Below are 25,257 nucleotides of genomic sequence, written 5' to 3'. Positions count from 1 at the left end.
ACACTACATTCCCTCAACAGCATCAACAAGAAAGAAATAACATTACTGGGGGGACAGGAAGTATTCAAACATTAGTATGATTTACATTTTAGAGTGGCTTTCAACTTGCATACTTCGGCTAATGATACTCAGGCCTTTTCATCAAGGAGCTTTTTCCAGGCTTTTGGGAATGGTCCCGTAATGCTTAATTGTAATAAGGAACAAATAATACTACAAGGTAATATACTGGTCTGCACAGGAATAATTGCCCAGCTTTGTACAAATGTTTGCTTTGTAAACTATTTCCCAGCATTAGAAGCTACTCATTACACAATTAACTTCTGCTATAGCAGCTGTAACATTTCCATTAGTTATCACCTAAGTTGAAAGCATGGATATAGCAAACCATTATTCCAAACACGAGACCGAAACCACCTGTGCCATCCGTAAGTCAACCTGTGTCATTTAACTCCAAATATCTTCTTTTGTGGATTCGCATGAAAAAACACTGTGACCCTCATATTTACTAGACAAATAACTCCAGTCACGTTTCCCATCCACTTGCATTAGATAGAATAATTTGCCAACAATGGGCCTGCCATTCACCTGAGTCTCCGGGATTTCATTAAAACATCAAATGAAAGTGAAATCATGAGCCATGACGGTAGAGAGTGGGGATGGCTAAGCAGAGAAGCGTGGTTGGTGTCTACTGCAGGATTAGAGCTCAGCAACAAGTGCTCAAGGGGGGCTTTGCATCAAACCCAGGAGCCCATGACAAATGAGGGCGACTGGGCCTCTGTCTATTACCCTGCACTAAGCCCAGGCCTTTTGGGGAAGTAATGAGGTGCAGATTGAAGCCTCTGCCACTGGGTCCTTAGCCTGGCTTTCAGTAGAGCAGAAATAATCAGCGGAGACTTGGGTCAATAGTGGCAAAGCTATACAGCAACTGAGCAACACATGGAAACATGAAGATAAAACAGATTAACTAAACAAATCATTTTCTATTCAGAACATGATAGCTTTTTTTGACTTCTGGCCTCTGGATGTATTATCTACTAGCACTTCAGTCTTTATGCTGTATGTAAACTTTAAACAAACATTCTTATAAATGTATTCAATAGTGCTGCACAACAGTGTTTTGGACTCCAGGGAGCACGCATGAAAACCAACAGGATACAACATATCCCTAAAAAGATCCTACAAGACTGCCATGGCATTGGGGGGGGGGCTTTTATCAGTTGAATATGACAGTTGATCACTCAGGAACAAAGTATATCTAGAGCGCATCATGGGTGTACCTCCCATACTCCAGTACCACACCCGTTCCTGCATCTGGAAGCTACAGTCCAGGGAGTCTATCAGCAAGCTTACTCTGCTGGTTAATGAAGCTGCCACATCAGGCCAAGTGTCACAGCCTAACAAGATACTGATTGGTGAACTCCGAGGAAATTCTCTCGTATGAGTAGAGAGCGCAGAAATGGTCTGTCTGGCAGTAAACACGATGGGCGACAGAAAAGGCAAGCGAATACTTTATGTTGACAGCAAGCAGTACATTTGTATTTTGCGATCTGATAAATTTATTATCAATTTACCATGCAGTAGCATAGAAAGCTGAGACTGCAATACAACATATTTGTTGAAATTGCATATACATGTCATAAGAATCTTGTGTTCTTACATGCAACTTTTTTGTGAAAAGTCTCATGGTTCCAGCGGGTATTTATATATTCATATCTCTCACAATTAACTGAAGCGATGCAGTGCTTGGTAAGTTACCTGTTGTCATGTTACTGTAATAACAACAAATCAGAAGATATTACACAGACTTGAATCCATTACCTGGAAACTTACCCTAACTATTACTGTCTAACCCTAATGCCAACCTTACCATTATCTTAATATTTTGTAGTTTGAGTTCTAGAAATTTCTTGTTAGCTACTTTTTCTTTTTCAGTCACTTCGTTTTGACAGCTTCACAAGTAGTCAGAAAAACTAATGCAATTTTAAATGTCAGGATTATTTTTAATGCTTGCAAGTTCGTTGCAGAGAGTGAGCACCTGAAATGTGGAACCTGACATCAGTAGATGCTGAGTTTCCTCCCTTCAGAAGCTTTATCAGACATTTACTTCAGTTGCTTCTTGTTTTTAAGTTTTTCTGCCTTCATTTTTGCCCCCAGTAAATGAAAAGCACATTCAACAGGTAGTCAGGTGATTGACTGCTATTTAAGTAAATTTAGTTGTTTTGTTTTTTTTTCTGCCTTAAGACTGTGACCACTGCCGTGTGCTTCAGGTCATTAAACACCTGTGTTATAAAACATTGCCTCATTAGGTTTTTAAGCATTTGACTAAACCTTGGAAGAAACTACAGTGCTACACAGAGTGCTACAGAGCACTACAGTGCTTGTTAGTAGAATCAGTGACCAAATTACTGCCTTTTGTCTTTTTCTTAAACACACAAATAATTCCACATCAACCATATTTATAAAGCCCAGAAGATAAAAACAAATACAACAAAGCACACATATTATACCACGCTGATATACAACCGCTAAATCTCTTCCAAAAATATAGCTTTTTCTGCTTTTTTCTTTTAGAGCAGACTTGTTCTCTGTTCTCAACTGTTCTCAACAGCACCCATTACACTGTTGGAGTGCAAAGAACATTCCAGCATTGATGAGAACATAGCCTGCACATGTATATTGATTATTGTGAACAAGGCTCATACTCCTATGAAGAAGCGCGCTGGCATCTTGAGAATTATAAGATATTCTAACAACTTTTTGTAGCGTAGACAAGTAACTAGTCTACTTGTCAAACATCAGTATGTCTGCTGAGTTCAGTATGAGAGATTACTATTTATTCTTCTGATTGACTGATTCTTTGTTAATCTGAGTTTTTATTTTGCTGGGGCATCTGCATTAAGGTGAGAGACACAAGCAGAACTAAGGCATGCAGAGAGCAAGACTGTATAAAGCACTTCTACTTATTTACACTCGTTTCCACTGAATTTTGGATAATTAAAAGGCTCCATGGTTTATCTGTGTTTTAGTTAATTGGCCACACAGTTTACAGTGAATTTCATTAGCAAAGGAAACCACTTGGGTTGGGGTGCTGGGGTGGGCCATGAGGGGCTTGAAGGAAGGTGGTGATTAACAGAGAGAGCTTATTTGTGGCAGGGGGGGGGCGGGTATTTTTGCTTTATACATTATACGGAGCTGCTCAGCGTGTTGCCACCAGCATGTTTTAACCCAGTTTTATTATACACAAACATACAGAAATAAACATGATGATTCTCTAATTAATCTGACTTACATACTGAAACGCATAAAGGTGTAATGAACTGTGATAACTTTTCCAAACAACGCTTACATTTATGTAGAAAAAAGCAAAAAAATACAAGCTAACAAAAAACAAAACAAGGAAGGAGTGTTTCTGCAGTTCAAGCCCAGCACCCTGCATAACAGAACAATTGCTTCACTAACAGCCATTTATTAACCTTAAGTGTTTGGTGCTGATACAAGAGATTTCTGCACCTGTACACAAACGTTGCCTGAAGCCAACAGTCTCCAACTATTGCCGTTTGACAAGGGCCATCCATAAACACATTGTAGTGAACTTCTTCCTTTGAAGTGCAAACTAAATCAGACTGAAGACTAAGAGAACAACAAAAAGCAGGTACCTCTATAAATGCATCTGTCGATTTGTAAGCCACAAAGGTGGTATTAGAGGCCAGCCCTGGGACTGGAAAAAAAAAGTGCATCTGTCTTGGTTAGAGGACTAAACAGGCCCAAATCCTAGGACTTCAGGCTCTCTATCCACTCAGAGGTATCGATAACTACTGTAAATACGCATTGCTGTTCAATAGTCAGTTGTTCTTGGCAGGAAATTATCAGGAGAGGTGTGAATGTGGGAGGAGTGCTGCAAATCTGAATTATCTTAGGATCGTTTAGCAAAATCCTTCCGACAAAGAAACAAATCCTTTTGATTTCCCTGAGACTCCAGAGTCCAGACAGATATCTAAATTCATCAGTATGAGAATGCCGCCCTTAAGACTTGACTATCTAAACTTCTGGGTAAAGTAAGACTATTTTCAAACTCATAACACAACCATGTATAATAGCTTAAAGGTGCTCAGCTCTATTCACTCATCCTTGTGAAAGAATTCAAAAGACATTATACTGGGGAAACTCAATGGCTGTGTTAAAATGAGACACACAAAAACACAGACACACTCACAAAAAAAAAAAAAAAATCCGTAATAAAATGGAAATAGCAGATTCTAATCAAGACTAAAATTATTTGCCCAGTCAGTGACAGTCGTCCTTGAGGACACCTTATCATTTTTTTGCGTGAAGATGGTAGAGTGATGTGCTGTGGCCAGTGCACTCTGGGAAGTAAAAGGTTAAGCTAAATATCAGTAGGCAGTGTTAAGTCATTGAATGCAGCACACAGAGATGTATTGGACATGTCAAGGCATTCATCAGGGTCCAGTCTGGTCTCTCATCATCCCCCACCAAGCCACCTCTCTACATCAATATTCTAGTATGCAGATCCCATTCTACCCTGTTTTATCATATCCAGCAGCAAATGTGTGTGCATGTGTGTGCACATCATAGTGATAGCCTCTCTAGTGAAATAGAGCTCTCTGGGGGCTTGTGCCTCAACTCTACAGCCTTTGTGGGCCCCCATTACTTCTGACAGATAGAGATCACTAAACTGCTGAACAAACACCCCATTCAGTAATTTGCATACATTACAGTAATGGAAAGAGAAAAATGTATCAATAAAGCCAAATGAAGTGCTTCCACCAAGCTAGTTCTTTCTTTCTTTCTTTCTTTCTTTCTTTCTTTCTTTCTTTCTTTCTTTCTTTCTTTCTTTCTTTCTTTCTTTCTTTCTTTCTTTCTTTCTTTCTTTCTAATTTCTCATATTAAATGTTTTTGAGTCATAGACCAGTGAGATATATATATTCATCAGAGATCAAGTCCATATTGATATGACAGGACCATATAGCAGGTTTGTCAGCGGCACATCCGTGATGCAAATGTCCCATTTCACCACATCCCAAAGGTGCTCTATTGGATTGAGATCTGGTGTCTGTGGAGGCCATTTGAGTCCAGTGAAGTCACTCTTGTGTTCAAGAAACCACCAGTTTGAGAATATTTGAGCTCTGTGAATATGGGGTCACTGTGGTCATAAATTGATAGACATTGTCAGTAACGAGAGAGAGAAAGAGAGAGAGAGAAATAAAGAGAGAGAAAAACACTGTGCAAAACCCTCAAACTAGAGAACACAAGCAAACACTGAGAGGCACAACCAAGTGTGTACAGGAACATTGGTGCCACACATTCCAGGCAAAACCTCAGAGGTCTTTGTCCAGAGCAGTGCAGTCCTAGGAACAGCTATACTGTGCAGAACCCTCAAACTCTCAGATCTCGGGTATAGGACTATTATTTTAACAATCTATAGAATTTTGAATGTAAAGGCTCAAGAAGGGTATGATGTGAAAATGTCAATCGATTTTACCTTTTATTTTACCTCTTAATTTTCAAGTTATTACCACATTTTTTAAAAATATAGATTTATCTTGAAACTGTTATCCCACCATTACCATGTTATCAGTGAACAGTGAGGTAAAAGGTTGCCGAAGTACACTGCAGTGACCAAAGCCTGTAGGGTTTTTTTTTTGCTAGTAAAAATGAAAAATATTCACTCTGAAACAGAAGCATATGTACTCACCTACACATCCAAGGTAAATTACTTTCTCATTTTCTCAGTCTCTCTCTAGCACACTCACACACACACACACACACACACACACACACACACACACACACACACACACACACACACACACACACACACACACACACACACACACACACACACACACACACAGACACATGAATGCAGTCTGACTAATTCATCACAGTGCCCAACCATCAAGACAACAGAGCTCCACTTAACTTTTTCAGGGTTGTTCAAGCATCAAATGCATGACTTTTAGATGGTGTTGTTCTTCCATCTGTCATGCTTCAAGGAACCAACATCCTTTTCTTTAATCCCAGCATAAAGTTTAAAAAGGTATGTTTCCCTTGACTGTGCTATCTTATGTACAGCAAAGGAAATGTCAACCCAAAATATACAGCACTGCATTTGACACTGTCACTGTTCCAACACTTAGCTGTGCAACACAGATTAGAGTGCCCCCTAAGCTCGTAGCAAACACTGGTACTAAAAACTTGAGCAATTCGAGCAGTCGCCGCTTTCTATCTCTCCTTATGCTCCATATGCACGTGGCTTCATTCCATCACAATGCTCATTTACACAAAACAGTCCAACATCTGATATCTGAGGAGATTTAAAGTGGTAGAAAATTTGTCTGCATAATAAACTTCAGAGAAATGGGCTAAATTAAGACACACACACACACACATACACATGCACGCAAACACAAGTTTCCTTCTGCAAAAAACCCCTCACCACTCCAATTCTCTAAATGAACAGAACCAAATGTAATATTGTACTTTTAGTGTCATAATATTATGTACGGTACTATGATAAATCAACTCAGGGGAAGAAAAAAAAACTACATGTAGTGCAGTAGTACAATTCTTTCGGACGCCATGCTGTTATGATCATGTTATTATTAATAATACCGCTTCATTTTAAATGTGATATCTATCTATCTATCTATCTTACACCAAAACTGATGATTAAAAAAATATGCATATAGCAAGGGGGAGGAAGCTGTTACCATCAACAATTAAGACAGCACTGCAAAATGTAACAACAAAGATGTTGAATATAAAATATAGCTGTGTTGTTATTTTAATAGTGGTGCCAACTTTAAATAAGGTAAGACACAAAATAGATTCTACTGCAGTAAATGTGTTTAAGCTTTATTCCTAGGACCAAAACATGATCAGGTAGGATTCTGTGGGGATGTGGGGTAGGGGTGATGTTTCAGGTCATGGCCAGCCAGTTTCTCTTTGCCACTCTCTGGGGAGGAACTCCAGACAGTGAAAAAGAACCATACTGCAGTACATCTGCACTTCTCCATTTCCTCTCACTGAAGCATCTAGTTCTCAGCGGAGCCTGGGAATCAATACTGACACTGGGGGAAAGAGCAGCTTTCTTGCCTGCCTGCTCTGCTTCATAGCTGCCGCCAGGGAGGCCTCTGGATCAGTTTTTATTTAAATATACAAATTTAAATGCCCATCTCTGACTCGAAGCAGATTGTTAATATGTTGTGAGGCTACTGCTCTTGTCCCTCCTATTGTGCAAATTTAGCATAAATAAACCTCGGATAAAAGGAATCAAAATTAAGGTTAGATGATGTCTTATGTGTGAGCCCCTAGCATATGGAAACACCCACTCACGTTTCAAATTACTCCAGAGTAATCCTTTCATTTCTTTATAATGTTGGAGACAAACAAAGGCGATCCTGCTGACTGCTTCATGGTGTTTTTCCCCATGAAAGGCACCTTAGCCTCGGGGTATTGACAACAGACTTGATTTTCACTATTGATCAAACCTATACAGTGAGAATCTTTCCTCTCAGAAAGGGCATTCAAGAAAGTGCAGAGACATGGCTAATTCAATTTGGGACTAGAGATGCTTGGGTTTAAGTGAAACACTCTGTTATCAAAACAGGAGAGGTGCCATGAGAAAAGAGTTCATGGATGGCTGTGTGGAGAGGTTTGTGGCTGGTCAGAAGATGAAATCAGGAATAAGCGATAAGTTGGTGTGAGGGGCTAGAGTCCCTATTAGAGTTCCCCAGGGGACAGGCAGCAGTGGCAGAGTGCAGTAAAAATAGCCACAGGCATGATTTCACTCTTGGGACCCAGGGAGGACTGAAGAGGGAGATCTGATCAGCGTCTCACAGCAAGGCAGCCAGATCCATTCCCTAAGTTCCCTAGGGTGCCACCTATCACACCAAGTGACTTAAACTGCTTACCACAGCCAGGCAGAACACAAACAGCACACACCTTTGCCACGGCTACCTACAAAATAGGACAAAGAATGTCCTAATATACTTCAAAGCGAATGTTGTTAGAGAGCAAATTTATGTCTAAACCTGTGAACGGTCTTGGAATAACCACAATAATAAAAAAAAAGGATATGGACATCTTTTCCACAAACTTATCTTGTCCATCATTTGTTTTGGGGAATTTTTCGATGTCATTCTCAAGCCTCTGAATTTGCCGTTCCATGTTGGTCAGACTGCTCTTTAAGATCTCAGCGGACACTGTGGAAAAGTGAGAACAAAAAAAAATGCACAATAAATTGGTTAGTATGAACAGTTAAGTGGGTTCTTGCTCCATAAACAAGTAAAACAACACATCCCTGAAAAATTAAAAAATTTAAACAAAACATCTACCACAGAATGAGACTGTTGTGACACACTGACTCCATATAATCCATTTGTGCATGGCCTAGAAAAGTGAGAAGGAGGGGTAATATGTGTGAACACTGTGTGTGTGTCTGCAGTGGCTCATTAATCAGTCTGTAATCACTGCTTGCAGAGTTGCTGTGGAATCCAGTATATTCAGATCAGGCCTTTCAAGTAGAGACTTCAAACAGAATGCAATGTCTTAGGGGATCAGATGGGACAGGAGCATGGATGCAGGAGCATGTTTAAGTTCCTGTAAAGGGTTTAGTTTTATTGACACACTCACAAACAGTCTCTTGCACACACCCACTCCTCTATATGTGTACAATACTGACTGAATTGTATTGCCCAGTATGAGGAAAGAAAAAAAAAAAAAGGCTACCCAGAAAGTCAGCAACTACATTTGTATCCTAAATCTTCATTTGAATTGCAGTCATGCAGTATTTTCTTTAATTTCAGAGGAGTGATCATTAACTGGAGTATAGGATATAGCTAGTATAAAGAGCACTTGATTAAAAGCCTCTCTGCTTATTTTTAAATTAAATGGTTTTGACGTTCCTGTACAGTGTAAGCCCCTTGGCCTTTGAAGAACAAATAGACAAAAAAACAGAAAGACTACTAAAACTTAAAATACTTCAAAGTTGTTATACTACTAATACTACTACTACTACTACCAACAATAATAATATATAAAATAATCATTTAAATCCAACAATGTACTGTACACAAAAGACAAATCATTATACAAGAGTAGTTGGATTTGAGGCTGATAGTGAACCTATGTGAAAGTTAAGAGGGTCACTGGGTCAACTAAACATGGATTTATTTTCCTTTCTGAGGATATGTAAGTAGGAGGTATATTCATAAAGTCATTGACTGGACCTGCACAACAGGAAAGGACACAGGGTCACAAAACTTCATCTTGGGAGAGTCAGTTTTCATCCCAGTTGAGTTTTGATTTTTCACCACGTTGGCTAAAGACAAACAGATGGAACAACCTACTTGGAAGAAGACTAAATATGTCCTGCTGATTAAATGGTATGGCATTATTTTAATGGGTGATCCAATTTTACTTTGCAGATAGCCATTATTATTTGTTTCAAGCACTGATTGAATACGACAGTGAGCACAGATAAAGAAAGTCCTGGAAAGCTTTCGTTATTTGACATCACTTCGACATCTGCTTAGTTTATACGTTCATTCGTCTGTAACTGAAGAGAATGTAAGGACAGAGGTAATAGAAAGCTATAACAGGTCTCGCTGACATAAGGGTCAATCTTGCCTTGCTTTACATCAGTTCCACGGCTCGAGATTGTTCTCTCTCATTTTCTGACAATAAAATTGGATAGCAATATTGTGAATCACATGCACTTCCACCACACTGTCTGACACAAACACAAAGGGTATCTAAGGTGCATTCCCACTAGAACATACGCCAACGCACAGAAATTGCCTACTGTGATTGGTCTAGAAGCAATGCGATGAGAGTGATGGGTGAGGTCACTGTCATTATTAGACTTTTCAGCTAGCTAGCCGGGTAGACATACTGGGAAATTCACAATCCCGCCTTCTCAATTCTGGTAGAAGTGACTCCTGGGAATGATACTGAGAAAACCACACTTCACATAGCCTGTTTCTCCTCTGATAGGGCCCCTGAGACCCACATGCTCTTGTCACTTTGATCTCAGACTTACTAATGGTGAAAAAGGAAAGTGAACAGTGGACAGATGAAGCAAGAGACAAAACAATTAAATTCGCATCAAGCCACTGGGAACATGTTTGTCATTTATCATGACTTATGATAGTTTTTTGAGCATTGAGTGACAGTGTTGGGTAATGACTTGGCTGAAACACTGATCATAGGAACCACTGTAGCCAAGCAATAGTAGCTCAAGAGAGCTGTTTTTTTGGGGGGGGGGGGGGTTTCTCTTTTTTTATGGTGGTGGTGGGGATCTGAAAGCCATAAATATAGTAGTTTAATTGCATACAATACTTATATCATCATTATAAACAAACTTTTTTGACATATAACTTGTGGACCACTTCATACTTTGTTAGAAATTTGTACATGTCAATATTACTACCCTTCTTTGCTCTAAAAATCCAGTGTCTAGAAAATTGGGTATTGATTCTTACAGGATGTCATTAGTCAAATTAACACAAAAATACCACTACTAATTTCACTCTGGGGGGGGGGGGGTCACATGGCAACAGTGATATCTTCTGAATACTGAACACATGTTCCAAGTGAATGAGAGGAGAAACAGAGCGGGCAGGTACATATGCACACATAAGTGAGGGCTGAGTGATGTACGGTGATGTAGGAAGACAAGAGAAAGTACAGAAAAGACAAAAGCCATTTTAAAACAAGACTCTAAGCTGCATGAATTACAGAGTGGGGGAAAAACTGCGGACGACATCCTTAATTTATTGACATGAGCTCAGTAAAACTGGCCATTGCGGCATTACTCATTCCTTAGAACAAACGACAGACACAATGTATTTCATCACGTTTTGCCTTGTTTCCTTCAAATAAACTGCCAGGGAAAAATACTGTGTAGCTCACAATACCAAATCAACCGCTATAATGCGAAGTTGTCAACCTTCTAATCAGTCATTTTTAGAGGGGGGCAATTTTCATTTTGATTTATCAACAAATAATACCAATCATTCAAACAATGCTCTTGCAATGCTGCCAAAGGTTACAAAGGAAACAGAGATTTATTTTGAACATTGCTGCCAACACAGCATAAAAGATCAAGTTTTAAATAATATACAAACTTATGAAAACAAAGACAAATGCAGCATAAATCCTTAAGAGAAGGTCATTTGTAAATATATTTATTCCCTCAGCCAAATCAGAGTATGTTGGACGGTATATGGTAAAGGCAAACAGACGCACAGAAAGGATGTATAAACATAGACAGCATATAAATGTTTATTTTATATGAATGTTTCACAGTGATCTCTTCACTAAAATATATCTAAAACAATTTATAATATGGTTAATACACTTAAAAGTCAAATGTATTAGGGCATTATAAATTTGTAAGGTCTGGGACAAAATAATGGGCACATTTCCTTACAGTGACAGTTGAATCTACTCTCAGGTGACTCAACTTATTTTTCCATTGCATCAATTCTCTAAAAATATTTTAAATCTGCAAGTCTAAGAGGTAGTGGCCATTATAATATCACTTCATATGTAAAAAAAAAAAAAAAAAAAAAAAAAAATATATATATATATATATATATCCCCCCCCATGCTCTAGAGATTATAAATGCAAACCTCTCACCACTTCATTGAATATACAACATGTAAAGACAGGATGACCTTCAGCAAACTCTACACATGACCAGCTACACATAATATCTGCTGAAAGGTATATTCATCACATCAGAGTAAAATTGGTTATTGATCAGTGCAGTACTACAAAGACATTGATTGATTACATGTGTTTCTAAGTAGGATTTGTACAAATTAGTGTTATCTCAAATACCCCCACTTTGAAATGACACAGAATTATGTTTTTCCGCAATAAAAATCATGCCCTATCTTTTCCTTTACACTTGGTGGCACCTGAAAGTGAATAAGAGATGAAGTGGGAGACAGACTACTGTACAGCAGAGGAAATATACAAGAGGATAAAAACAACTGTATGTGTTCCCTTTTTCAGCTGGAATCAAAGCAGCTCAGGCTGCAGTAGTGAAAGCGATACTGTTGCTGTGACAAAATAGTCACATTGTTCGTTCTGATTACTTTGGATCGTGTACTGTTAAAAACAGCAGGTAGGAGAAAGTGGCAAATGAGTAAATTTAATGGACAGCATAAACAAATGAGTATTACAGCCATCGCAAATTTAAATTCTACCCTTGGTTTGATTTCCCTTCCTTTATTAGAAAGAAAAGTTGCTTGTTTCAATTATCTATCGATGTGTGAACAATTAAAACACTAGTTTGCTGAATTTTCATGCATTGAGAAAATAAATCGGCGCATCATATAAGACTATATATACATGTATAAGACACTTTCTTGGGCAAACAATATTATTAGTTTCACTCGGAGAACACAAAGTACCACACTATGCACAAATAATCACAGCTGTAAATTCCCATCAATGTCACAGTAATTGTTTGCACATAAAAGGGTAAATCCTTCTTGCTTTTGCTCTATTTCCTCTTTTAATTTGCATTTTCCTTAAACCTTTCATGTAAAAACAAAAAACAAAACCCAAAACAAAGCATAAAAAACTGTTACCATAATGAAGGATTTGTTGCCTGATTATAATTGATGACCCCCCTGAAGACTAAAACTGGAAGGTTTAAATTTGCAGTGGTTAATCTGTAAATCCTTACTATGATAACACTTCTGGACAGAGACCTCAGATGTTAAGCCTGAGGTTCCCATGCTGGGAAAAAAAAAAAAGTTGCTAAATTTTGCAACATCACCATATCCAGTACTCTTAAGCTACAAGATCAATAAAAAGAGAGAAGGAGGGGTATGAACATTGACCTAAGAAGAATAAAACATGACATGATAACTGCATATTTTTTAAATTATGACATCTGAATGGAAGCATTGGCTGCAGCCAATAGCAAAAGTACGGCCAGACACCAAAAAACACACACTTTACTGTTCCTCACACTCTAGAAGCAGGTCTTGTTTACAATGGGGGTCATGTCTATGAGACTTTATTGCTTTTGGCAGCCATCAGAGCTACAGCCCAGTGCCAGATCTCTGGAGGAATTACAAATGGAGTCAATTACAATATATTTTGATGCATGGGAAAGTTTAGACATTGACCTGGGGTGATGACAATTCCCTGGGAAGTGCTGAGGAAATCAGTCAGGGTGATGTGTTGCTGCTATATGTAAGTCTATGCCCTCTGCAATAAAAAGAATGAGGATCTCACAGGGGTGCAATAGTTTACCTCTTCTCTCCTGACAACCAACAACCTGAATGCACCTGAAGACGGCAATTTCTTTTTGTCAAGAAGTGTTTTTCTTTGATATTCTTATGATACGTTGCTTGTGTCACGCAAACAACAGAAAATTATGAGTTAGGAATGTACAGCTGGATGGCTATGGCAACTGATTTTAAGGTAAGGTGCTTGGAAAAACACCAATGGGAGATGAGTGACCACAGCTTGAAGTGGCAAGCATGTGTTCCCTCTTTCATGCATGTCTGCACCTGTGTGGGGCGGGCTGGCTTACTGAAATAAGTGAGCAGAATAAGTAAAACCGCAGCTATGTCCTTATCAAGGTAAATTAACAGATGCTTCAGTCACACTTACAAGTGCAATTACTAATTGATTAGAATAATAAATGCCCAAATAACATTTTAAGAATGTGTTTATATCATAATTGACTATTATACCACAGTCTGGCTGAAACTAACGCAAAAAGGAAATGCAGACATGTATAATTTCGAAATAATGATGACGGAAATGACAAACTTAAAATACATCAAACAAGACCACATTCGCAGTAAGATGGGGATAGATATGACTTGGTGTGGCAGTCATAACAGCCTGCAGAGGTTGACTCGTGCCTCAAACTTCATTCACAACTTCAAAGTTGCACCTTATCACATGGCTGAGGGTAATTCACCTGACACCTCTAAAGGGAAACACTTAATTTGACAGTTCTACATCCAAGACACCCGAACCCTTACTTGACTTATTAACTGACCTGAAATCTGCAAAATGCAGAATCACAGCCACACACTATAGTTCAGTATCATAGAAAAAAAAAAAAACAGCTACAAACTTGGGTACAAACTGAACCAACAACAAAATCCCAGCTTTTAAATATTTAACACTGAATATAACAATGTCAATTAATATGCAGTAGCTGCAAGCAGCCATTACCAGGGTGTAAGCCCAAGGGTGCGTGTGAACACACACACACACACACACACACACACACACACACACACACACACACACACACACACACACACACACTACTAATGCAGTTCATCTTAAAAGAAAGATCAACTGCATCAGCAGAACAGCAAAGGAAAAATGTTGGATTCTTGTAAATATGTTATACAGCACACATGATGCAAGAAGTGTAAAATATGCTTTGCGCCAAGTTTGACTGTGGTTAACACTTTTTTAAAATTTAAAATAGATCTAATTTCTACACAGGCAAGCTTATACAGTAATCTGCTAGAGAACAGTTCTGCCATTTAACTAGTTTACCTAGATTAGGAATGTCTATTGCTGTGGGAACAAGAGAATCAGGAGAGAGTAAATTGTTGGACGGGATCATAAACATGACTGATATTTTTCTATTTTTCACTAAGAAAACTTGCCACCCTTATTCCATCATAACTGATCTACGGTTGACCAAGGAGGCAGTGCATATTCAAAGAGAACCAGCTTTTTTTTTTTAAATGATTAATTTAATTATTAATTAAACATCCAAAAAGGCAAACATGTATAATTATTATGACCTACATGTACCACAATTTCTTCTCAATTTTCTCCAGGGGAAGAGGTGGGAGTGTTATGAATTTCAGTGGTAGTGGACACCCAAAGACTGCTTTTTGGAGCGACTTCTGCTCACAATTAAACATCAACTTACACAGTTCTATTATAAAGTCATAATTACTTCTTATTTAACCTTAACCTTTAATAACCTTATTTTTAAAATCATTATTATTTGGTATTCTTATGCCATTTCAGTCTTGAGGGGGGGGGGGGGGGGGGGGGGGTTATACAGTGAGTCCTTAACTGTTCACCATTTTGGAGTTGTGCTGTGTTGTTCATCCGGTAGAGAGAAAAAATAAAAACAAACAATAATAATAATGAGACGATGAAGAAACAAAAGAAAACACCATTATTAATTTTAGTATTGCTTTTTAGTTTGATTTTAGTCACTCTTAGCTGTCTTTAACTAGGTTTCCCTGTCCTCTGTTCTCTTCCTCTTTTGTAGCGCAAGAGCTCCCTCTGTGAGAGATGCTATTGCCAGACAAATCAAAGTCTTTATTTGGGCATATTCACACAAATCTTAATAAAGATAACTGATGTAAATATATGTCATGTTTATCAGTTAAGACAGTAAGTTTGACTACTGTCTGTGCAGTCCTTAAAAACACACTTGATAAAACTTTTTACTGGCTTCAGTTAAAGCAATCCTGAGATTTTTTTAAGTAATATTTTTCTTGTGAAGCTGGAGCTGAATTATGGCAATGCCTAGAACTGTTAATCTAATAAGGCTATCTGAAAAAATATCTTCACAGACTGAAATGCTTTATGATATCAGTAATAAAATCCACCACTGATGATCATAAATGCATCTCTACAAATTTAATATGTATGCACTACATGGTTACGTGATTTTTTTTTTAAATGTATTACAAAATATGATAAAATAAGCCAAATGTACGCTTAGTGTAGGGTTTTCAGATATAAATTCAGTGTGGATGCTAAAAATCCTAAAACACATTCTACCTTAAATTTAAAGGTAAACGTCATCGATCATCCGTAGATACATTTCTGAATTGAAATGATCACTTTAACCACTGAGCATATTTAAAAAAAAAAAAAAAAAAGAATAAATATTCTAATGCTTCACTGTCTGCACATTTATGACGGTGTATGACTCATAAGAAATGTGTGAGGGTGGATGATGACTCAAACATTGTGCTTGTCTGCCTCTCTTTCTTTTTTGTTGATAAAGCAATAGATGATTTGTTCTTCCAATTACAACACGGGATGCTAATAAATTCCATGTTGATCATGGCATGCTGTTACCTTTTTCCAGAAAACAGAGAAATGAAGATATTATAACTTGTTTATTCCTCTGTCCGAGAGTCTGAAAGACAATTAAACCATCAACTTACTGTACATCTAAAGGAAAATTCCTGTACAGTTTGGTGAGAGTACATCTCACCTCATTGCCCCAGTGAAGTTAAGCAGTCCAATAATTATAAAGGTTATCCTTTAATCGGTGTGTGTTTGACACCATCAATGCAGACAGAAATCCTTTGCATTATCCAAGTATAGCTCTGTAAACTATCAAAATCATACCAATTGCTGCCATTGCCATCCATGATTATTGATGAGATTTAGATTAAATTGATGTATTCACTTGAGGAGAAAAGACAGCCAGGCTGTTCTTGATTGGGCTTAAACTGAGCAGTCATGTGACGAGACATTTGTTAAATGATAGATCACATCCCCTTAGCAAACAGTTTTTATCTTCCAGTGCAGATGACTGGTTTAGGTGGTTTGTTAACAACAGAAGGAGAGGCGGAGATGTGGAGGTAACCGAATGCCTTCAATATGCTAACTCACACGAAGCTGTGGAGCTGTGTACAAGGTATTTGGCAGTGGCAGCAGGTATACATTTTAAATTATTCAGTTTAAGCTACAGTCCTGATGCTTAATGCAGCAACTTTTGCAGGTTAGTTTTAAATCTAAACTTTACAACTCATACATGTAAGGAAATTGAATTATACTTCTTGTCTAAATTTTCTGTGGCCTTTTGGCAGTTGTTTCTAGAAAAGGAAAGGAGAGAGAGAAACAGAGAGAGAGAGAGAGAGCTCCCAACACTGTGTTCTCAACATTGATCTGCGTCACTGCTTCCACACTATGGACTGGGAAGTTTTCCGTACTGCCGCTGACGACAATGTAAACGACTACGGCGAATACATCACCGGATACATCCACAAATGCATTGATGACGTTGTACCATAGGTTAATGTGCGGACTTACTCCAACCAGAAGCCATGGGTCAACACAGAGGTGGGCGCTGTGCTCAGAGCAAGGACAGCTGCCTATAAATCCAGAGATCCATGTGAGTACAGGAAAGTCTAGTATACTCTCAGAAGAGTAATAAAACAGCTGAGGGACAGTACAGGGAAAAGGTGGAGTCCTGCTACATTGGAGCAAACACCAGGCACCTGGGCATCAGTGTCTCCTTATGTAAGTGGATCCTGGACTTCCCGAATAGAGACCTCAGGTGGTGCAGATTGGCAGTGTCACATCATCTAAACTGACTGTGTGCTCAGCCCCCTGCTGTACACCCTGTTCACCCATGACTGTATGACCACACATAGCTCCATTGTTAAGTTTGCAGACAACAACACCATCATTTCGGACGGAGATGAGTCTGCTTGTAGAGCAGAGTTGAGAACCCTGACATCGTGCTGTCAGTACAACAACCTGCTGCTCAATGTCAGCAAGACCAAGGAGCTCATCATGGAGTACAGGAGACTGCAGGGTGGAGGGCACACCCCTATTCATATTGAGGGTACAGAGGTGGAGAGAATCAGATGCTTCAGGTTCCTGGGAATCAACATCAGTGAGGATCTGAAGTGGTCACATCATCTATATATGTTCTGTATAGTCTTTTATATAGTTTACTTTATATGATATTTATTTAAGTGTTATCTTTTGTGCAATATTGCTTTGGTTTATGGGAAGTATTGAGGGGTCTGGGTCTAAGAATCTCATTGCCGGTTGTGATTGTTACCGGCATATGACAAAAACTAAATAAATAAACTAATAAACTAAACTGTTCTGAGGCTCTCCCAACATATTCACATGCTTCATACATGCTAAAAGTCAATTTGATATTGTTACACCTTGAAATGAGCCCAGATGAAGTGCGTGCATGTCCAGTTTCCTGTTAGACCTCTCAATTTACTATGTTAAGAGTTTGTTGAGTTTGTTTTTTTTTTCCCCCTTCAACAGCACAAAAAATATATAGTCTGGTTTTAATGCAAGTTAAATTGTGAGACTATGGGGTACACTTACAAATACATGAGTGCCAGGGGCTGTGCAATCAATGGAAAAGTCTGAAAAAATGTGGATACATTATCTGGTATAAACATGTTAACTGTTTTTAAACTAATGTTATCTTAATATCTTCTTGTTCCACTTCTGCTTGTAGCTTTATTGTGACCCACATGTGCTTGCCAAAATTAGGATTTCCCGTGTCTCTAGATCACACTAATAAAGTAGATACAGAAAGATTCATAACCCTTACATGATGAGGAAAGGTCAGATCAATTCCACCACCATCCACATTTGTCTTCATTTAGAAGCCACCATAAAAAGAGGACATAAGATCCCTTTAGAAACACATGCTTAAAGCATACAATCATGAAGTATTTAAATAGGGATGTGTTCAGTATTCATTTGGCTGGAGTGTTGACATGTCTTTTGTTTTCCATCCAGGAGACAAGACTTGGTACGCACGATTGCCGAGCCATGAACAAAGTCCCTTTCCACCTCAGGCAATCCTTAAACTCATCAGCAGCGTAATGAGACTTTTGAGCTAGGAGATGAATTAACTGGCTGTTTGTCTTGTTTTTATCCACCACATGCAGAGTAGTTGAATATAGCATGGGGAGCAATCACAGACTGTGATATATGTGCCATGACCAGGACACACTAACACATAGCTGAGTTTAAGAAAATTGACTGGGTTTTGCTGCAACAGTGTGAGACAATTAGTCTCCTGCATTAGTCAATGTAGAAGAAAAAGGACCTTGAAAACCAATTTAGCACTGAAAGTTTGAATATAAACCATGTGCGCATGCACGGAGTAAAATATAAATCAAAAAAAGGAAAACCTTTTAATAACAGACGAAAAATATTAAGTTGGTACTTGAAATTCAGTGGTTGGGACTGTGAATGGAAACCCAGGCCTCACGTTATAGACGCTGAACCTGTGACAACTAGTTTGTCAGTGTCTTTGCAGAGAGAGTGGGACAATTTTACCTTCAAATGTTCTTCAAAAGTGGTTCTGGCTTAGCTGGGAATTGAAGGGTTGGCTTTTTTAAAGAAAGTGACCAGGAATTTTTGGTGTGTTAGTGTTCTGTAACTGAGAGCCAAAAAGTAAAAAGCTTTACTCCTTAATGTGAAATATTGTCTATTTACCACATCTAGAAAAAGCTGGTGACTCCATGTGAACTGAGGAAGAAATGCACCAATCACTACAAAAGTAACAGAAATTTTTATCATAGAGGATTAACTTTATACTGATCTGGACTAACCCCTCCTTTAAACAGAACAAATGTAGCAAAATGCTCCCAAATGCAAAACCAAGCCATGAAATCTCCTGACACTAGGGGCCACTTATTAAGTTGATTTGTGCCATTTTCTTGGTGTAGATCACACATGCATTAGCCATGCATTAGCCATGGATCAGTGTTATCTGAATTTTGAACCATCAACATTTACAGTTGTCTTTGTAAAGACTATACTACAACAATGTCTCTCAGTCAGTTAAAGATGCTCCTGCAATCTAAGCCACAAGATGTACTCTACATGTATTTCAAAGATTCTGTAGAAAATATTAAATTGTTAACAATTTATTTTGTGACACAAAGCATACATACACAAATTATTATTCACGTAACATTAAAAGGTTTTTCAGTGGCCATCGTTGCAGAGGTTAAACAGTTGTTTTATCATATTCTGTTTGGGTGGTTTGGTTTTAACAATCCCAGGAAAAAAGAAGTGATGTTAACAAGAACAGCGCGCTGTTACAGGTGCTAAGTGCCAAAAGACTGCCAACAACACAATGGACCTAAAATTGCAAAAGACATAGAGTACTGGGGTGTTTTTATCTAGTAGCCCAAGGCAGCCTCACTATGCTCTCCCATTTACCTGTTACTTAGGGGGGTTTGTAGCTTGCAGCCAGTCAGCCTATTGTAATAACCAACAGCTTTAGGCTTTGCTAAAAGCTGTTGTTGCCCTAAATGCATGCCAGTACTCCATGAATATAGGTCACCAGTAAAATGAAATTTTAACCTTCTAAGTACCATAAATATGTCTCTAAAATATGTCCTGGGGGAATTATTATAATAAAATGATTCCAGTCACCAGAGAGAACGTTTTTCTGGAGGCAAATTTAAAGCGGACTTTCTTTCTTTCTTAGTTGTATACTGCATTTAGACAATGCTTCTCAGTTCCATCTGATTTGAACTGTGAATAGCAAGTGAAATTAAAATAAAATTTGAATCCTGAGTCCTGCTGTGTAATCAAAAAGTGCTCATGCTCAAGATGCATGTGTGAAAAAAATCCTCTACATTCATAGTTTTGTAGCCAAAGGTAATTAAATATAGACTGGCACCTATGTACACTTGCGCCCTTGAACTAGAGGAGTAAGGTACTGGCAGATAATAATATCTTGTAAGGTGATGTTTGCAAGATATTACAAGAGTCTTTGCTTATAGTTTGATAAGCCATAGCCAAAGGCCACATAAACACATAAATATTTAATAAATAGGTTCCTATGTTGCGCAAGGCACACCTATTTATAAAATTCCATATCATTATGCTTGGTAATTTATTGTTATTTTGGTGACAAGTGCCTAGCTACATAACATAATGCACCATAGTGGTCGAACAAAGGTAAACACACAGCACCAGCATCACCTTCACAAAGGGATTTACAAAGTAGCTTGCAATGAACCTTTGTGTATATCTTGAGTAGCAAACTGCTCAAAAAAGACCCATCTGGTTGCCATGACAGCTGTACAGTCAGTATTTGTGTATAGGTAAGCATCTGTGCAAGAATTCTACCAGCAACTTAATGGAAAGGTAGGCGTGTTTTTTTTTTTTGTTGACTGACCTAAATGGTTGAATATTTCTATACCCATTCAAAGATGCCTTTTGAAATATGTTGATTTGAATGGTAAGGCACAACTTTTAATTTGAAGGCATACACTTTCAGTGTTTTCACCGGGGGGGTGGGGGGGGGGGGGGGGGCTGACTGGTATCTAGGTCTGTATGACTGAGCCCCAAGCTGGATAAGTGGTTAGAGAAATGGTTGGATGGATTGACTTCACTGTAGAAAATAAATAAATAAATAAAAAATAGAGCAGGGTGGAGCGGTGGTAAGCACTGTTCCCTCACTGCAAATCCACCATTTGGTGGGGGCCTTCCTGTGAGGAGTTTCTGTGTTTTCCCTGTGTCTGTGTGGGTTCTCTCCTGGTACTCCAGCTTCCTCCCACAGTTCAAAGACAGTTAGTGGGTTTGGTTAATTGGTCATTCTAAATTGCCCATTATTGTGAAAGTAAGTGCGAATGGTTGTGCATCTTGCTGTGCTAGCCCTGTGACAGAATGGCATCCTGTTTAGGGTGTACCCTTCCTCTTGACCTATGGGCAGCTGGGATAGACTTCAGCTCCCCCATGATTCTGAACTGGATAGGTGGAAGAAAATCGATGGGTGGATAAAAATAAATAAATGTTCCAACAAAATGACTCAAAACTTTTGCTTATCTGATTAACTGCAATTTGCTTTCCTTGAGAAGAGATGGATAGTATCCACTCGGTCATCCCAGATAGCAGAGATAAGCCAGTTGGGCCTTGGCAGGACATGCTACAATGAAACAGAGATTCCTAAGACCTTAAGCAAGGTTCATGCAAGCTGAGAGATTCTGCTGCTAAAGCAGGTTCAACTTGATGATAAACAAAGTTTTCTCTGACAATAATGGAAACAGTTTAAATGAGTCAGTTGTAAAACAGAATTTGGCTGCTGTATCTTCAGTTATTTGAAATTAGTTAAGTGTATGCCATGTATTTGATCACATTTGACTGGTGTATTTGAAAGTAAAAAAAAAAAAAATCTACGCAAAACATGCCCTTATATGATACTAAACTGGTCAAAAAGATTTAAAACTTTTCATCTTTAATATAAACAAAAGGGGAACAGAACAGAATAGAATAGAAAGCTAAAAAACTGACGCAGAGGGCTCTCCAGATGAAAAAAAAAGTGTACAGGTGAAGCTGAAAACAATAATGGGCTGACATGAAACATAATCCCCTCTGTCTGAGATTTTATTGGCAGCCCCTCCAAAGAATGGTGGCTCTCCTATTATGACTTAACACATCAAAATTGCAGCATAGCACACACAGAAAAGGCCACCTGATGATAAACACAGCAGACAGCGTCAGAGGCTTTATCTTGTGGCTGCCTGCAGCTCGACACAGGTTCAATTTGGCCTGCAACAATCGATTCTGTCCCTTCTTACCTCTGCTTCATTTGGTGGAATAAAAACAGACCTTTCGGTAAAGAGCAGGTCTCAGCTGGTATGCCATGTCAAGGCAAAGGAGAGGAAAACTACTGATAGCAAGACACCTGAACTGCAATTGAATATTAAACTGATATTCACATTTTTATTGTAACAATATTTTGATCATGGTCAAAATAGTAGATTATAACTTGTATAAACTTGGAAAATGATAGTTGTAATAACATAATAATGAATAAAGACAAAGGGCTTTTAAATTTTAACACAGATATGCTTTACCATCGTCAGTGACTTTCTCCTCAGTATGCCCACTTTAGAACAAAACTATGCAAATGTGATTCCTAGTCTTATATACATATATTTTGGTCATTCTAAATATGTCACGCACCATTTGTAAAGACAGATAGTAGGAGTTAATTATACACACAGTGTGATGCAGATTCTAAAAAAAAGCATACAGAAAGCAATAACTTTCTACAAATAACAATTGTAGTGGCATACAATAATAACATAGACAAATGTTGTCATGCCCTGTGAGGGCGGTCCCTCCATGGAGCTGCTCCACACCTGTTCTCCATTGAGGCAATCAGCACCGCCTTCTTAAGATGACAGCAGACCTCGACTCATTGCTGGATCATTGACAGAGTTACAGTCAGTGTCGGCTCAGTATCAGGCTAATGACTTACCTGTTCCAATTGTCTTCTCTAACTCCTCGTCTCTCACCTCAGGTCAGCTGTGGATTCCTGCCCGCGCTCCATCGCCGCCACCGTCTTGCCCCCCCGCTCCTGCGGACCCTTGGGACCACCGTCACTCGTATTCCTCGTCGGAGGCAGCCTCTCCTCTCCCTCAACAACTCTCGCCCCCTGCTCACTTCCCTTCGCACATTCTATTGTAATAAACCTGTTAACGCTCACCCTCCTTGTGTCTTTTCGTTCTGTGGACGTGACAGAATGATCCAGCCACAAACTGACGCGTCGACCGCCAGCCCCCTGGATCGGGCCATGGCTCTACAGGAGGAGACTCTCCAGCGGCATGAGCACATGCTGCGGCTGGTTTCCAGCCAGCTGGGCGCCACCACGCAGCAGCTCGCGGAGCTGAAAGGTATGCTGGAGGCCACCGCATCACGAACGCCCTCCGCTCCCCTCTTTTCGGCTCCACCACAGCCCCAGCTGCCGCCGGGAGATCTCCCGGGACCAGCCGGACCGATCGAAAGAGCCCTTCCGACTCCGGAGCCTTTCCATGGGGACCTGGGAAAATGTGGGGGTTTTCTCACCCAATGCCTGTTTATTTTCCAACAGCAGCGGACCGCATTTGCCTCAGACGGCACCAAGATCGGCTTCATTCTCGGATTACTACGGGGACGGGCGCTGGACTGGGGACACGCGGTGCTGCAGAGGGACCCTGGAATTACTTACCGTGAGTTCCTATCTCAGTTCAAAGAGGTGTTTGATAAGGGCTCCTGCCCGGAGGCGGCCGCGCAAAAACTCATAAATGCACGCCAAGGAAAAAGAAGCGTTGCAGACTTTTCAGTGGACTTCCGGATCCTCGCGGCGGAGGCGGGCTGGGAAGAAAAATCGCTCAGAGGTATATTTCTTAACAGCCTAAATGAGGAAATCAAATATGAACTCGCCACCCGAGACCTGCCGCCATCCCTGGGGGCTGTGATCTCCCTTTGTATTCGCCTGGATGATCGCCTGAGCACCCGGCGCGGGCTGCGAAACTACAATTCCCATCAGGCCTCTCGTCGCACGGCCCCGGCTGATCGGGATGACACCCCGGAAGAGGGACCAGAGGTTGCGGGGACACCTGTTGGCCTGGTGGAGCAGCCCATGCAGCTCGGTCACTCTCGGCTGTCAGCAGCGGAGCGCCGCCGGAGGATGGCGAGCGGTGAGTGTCTTTATTGTGGACTAAAAGGACATTTCATTAATTCCTGCCCGACTCGGCCAAAAGGGGCCGCCCGTCGGTAATGGTGGGGATACTGACGGGCGCGGTCAATGCTAGTCCCTCCCAACCCAGGTTAACCATCCAGGCAAAAATTAACCTTCCTCCCGAGAGTCATCCGGCGCTCGCCTTAGTGGACTCAGGGGCTGAGCAAAATCTTTTGGACCGTGCTCTCGCTCACCAGTATGGTATTCCCTTCGTCCCGCTTCCTCAGCCGCTTCAGGTGGTTGGCCTAGATGGCGCCAAACTTTCCACAATTACCCACCGGACTGACCCCATCTCGCTCACTCTCTCAGGTAACCACTCTGAACTAATCTCATTTTACCTTTTCGAGTCTCCCCAGACACCCATCGTTCTCGGCTTTCCTTGGCTTCAACGACACAATCCACACATAAATTGGACCACTCGGAGCATCTCTGGATGGAGCGAGCAGTGTCACCTGCGATGCCTTAAGGCCGCTACTCCCTCCGTCCCGCCCGCAGCATCTCCCAAGGACAACACGCCACCCGACCTCTCCGGAGTGCCCGAGATATACCACGACCTCGCTGAAGTGTTCAGCAGAGATCACGCTGTCTCCTTGCCGCCTCATCGCCCCTACGACTGCGCCATTGACATCCGCCCGGGAGCTCCCTATCCCTCCAGCCGCCTGTACAGCCTTTCCAAACCGGAACGAGACGCTATGGAAAAGTACGTCACTGAGGCCAGGGCAGCTGGTCTCATCCGGCCCTCCACGTCTCCCTTGGGGGCCGGATTCTTTTTCGTTGCCAAGAGGGATAAGTCTCTCCGCCCATGCATCGACTACCGGGGCCTCAACGCCATCACCATCCGGAACAAGTACCCACTTCCTTTACTCACCTCCGCGTTCGAGCTACTACAAGGAGCCACCATCTTTTCGAAACTGGACCTCCGCAACGCTTACCACCTCGTTAGAATCCGCAAGGGAGACGA

General features: G+C 40.2%; 1 protein-coding gene across 2 annotated transcripts in view; it reads right to left on the bottom strand.

Moving 5' to 3' along the window:
• Positions 1-25,257, bottom strand: part of diaph2 (diaphanous-related formin 2) — a 382,484-nt gene that overhangs the window by 92,373 nt on the left and 264,854 nt on the right. For both annotated transcript variants that reach the window (XM_030738657.1, XM_030738656.1), the window contains exon 25: positions 8,101-8,225. In XM_030738657.1, coding sequence (XP_030594517.1) covers positions 8,101-8,225 — 125 coding nt within the window. The remainder of the gene's footprint in view (positions 1-8,100; positions 8,226-25,257) is intronic.

This window comes from Archocentrus centrarchus, chromosome 10, assembly GCF_007364275.1.
Source record: "Archocentrus centrarchus isolate MPI-CPG fArcCen1 chromosome 10, fArcCen1, whole genome shotgun sequence".
Taxonomy (NCBI): Eukaryota; Metazoa; Chordata; class Actinopteri; order Cichliformes; family Cichlidae; genus Archocentrus; species Archocentrus centrarchus.
This window is presented reverse-complemented; position numbering and strand designations above follow the sequence as displayed.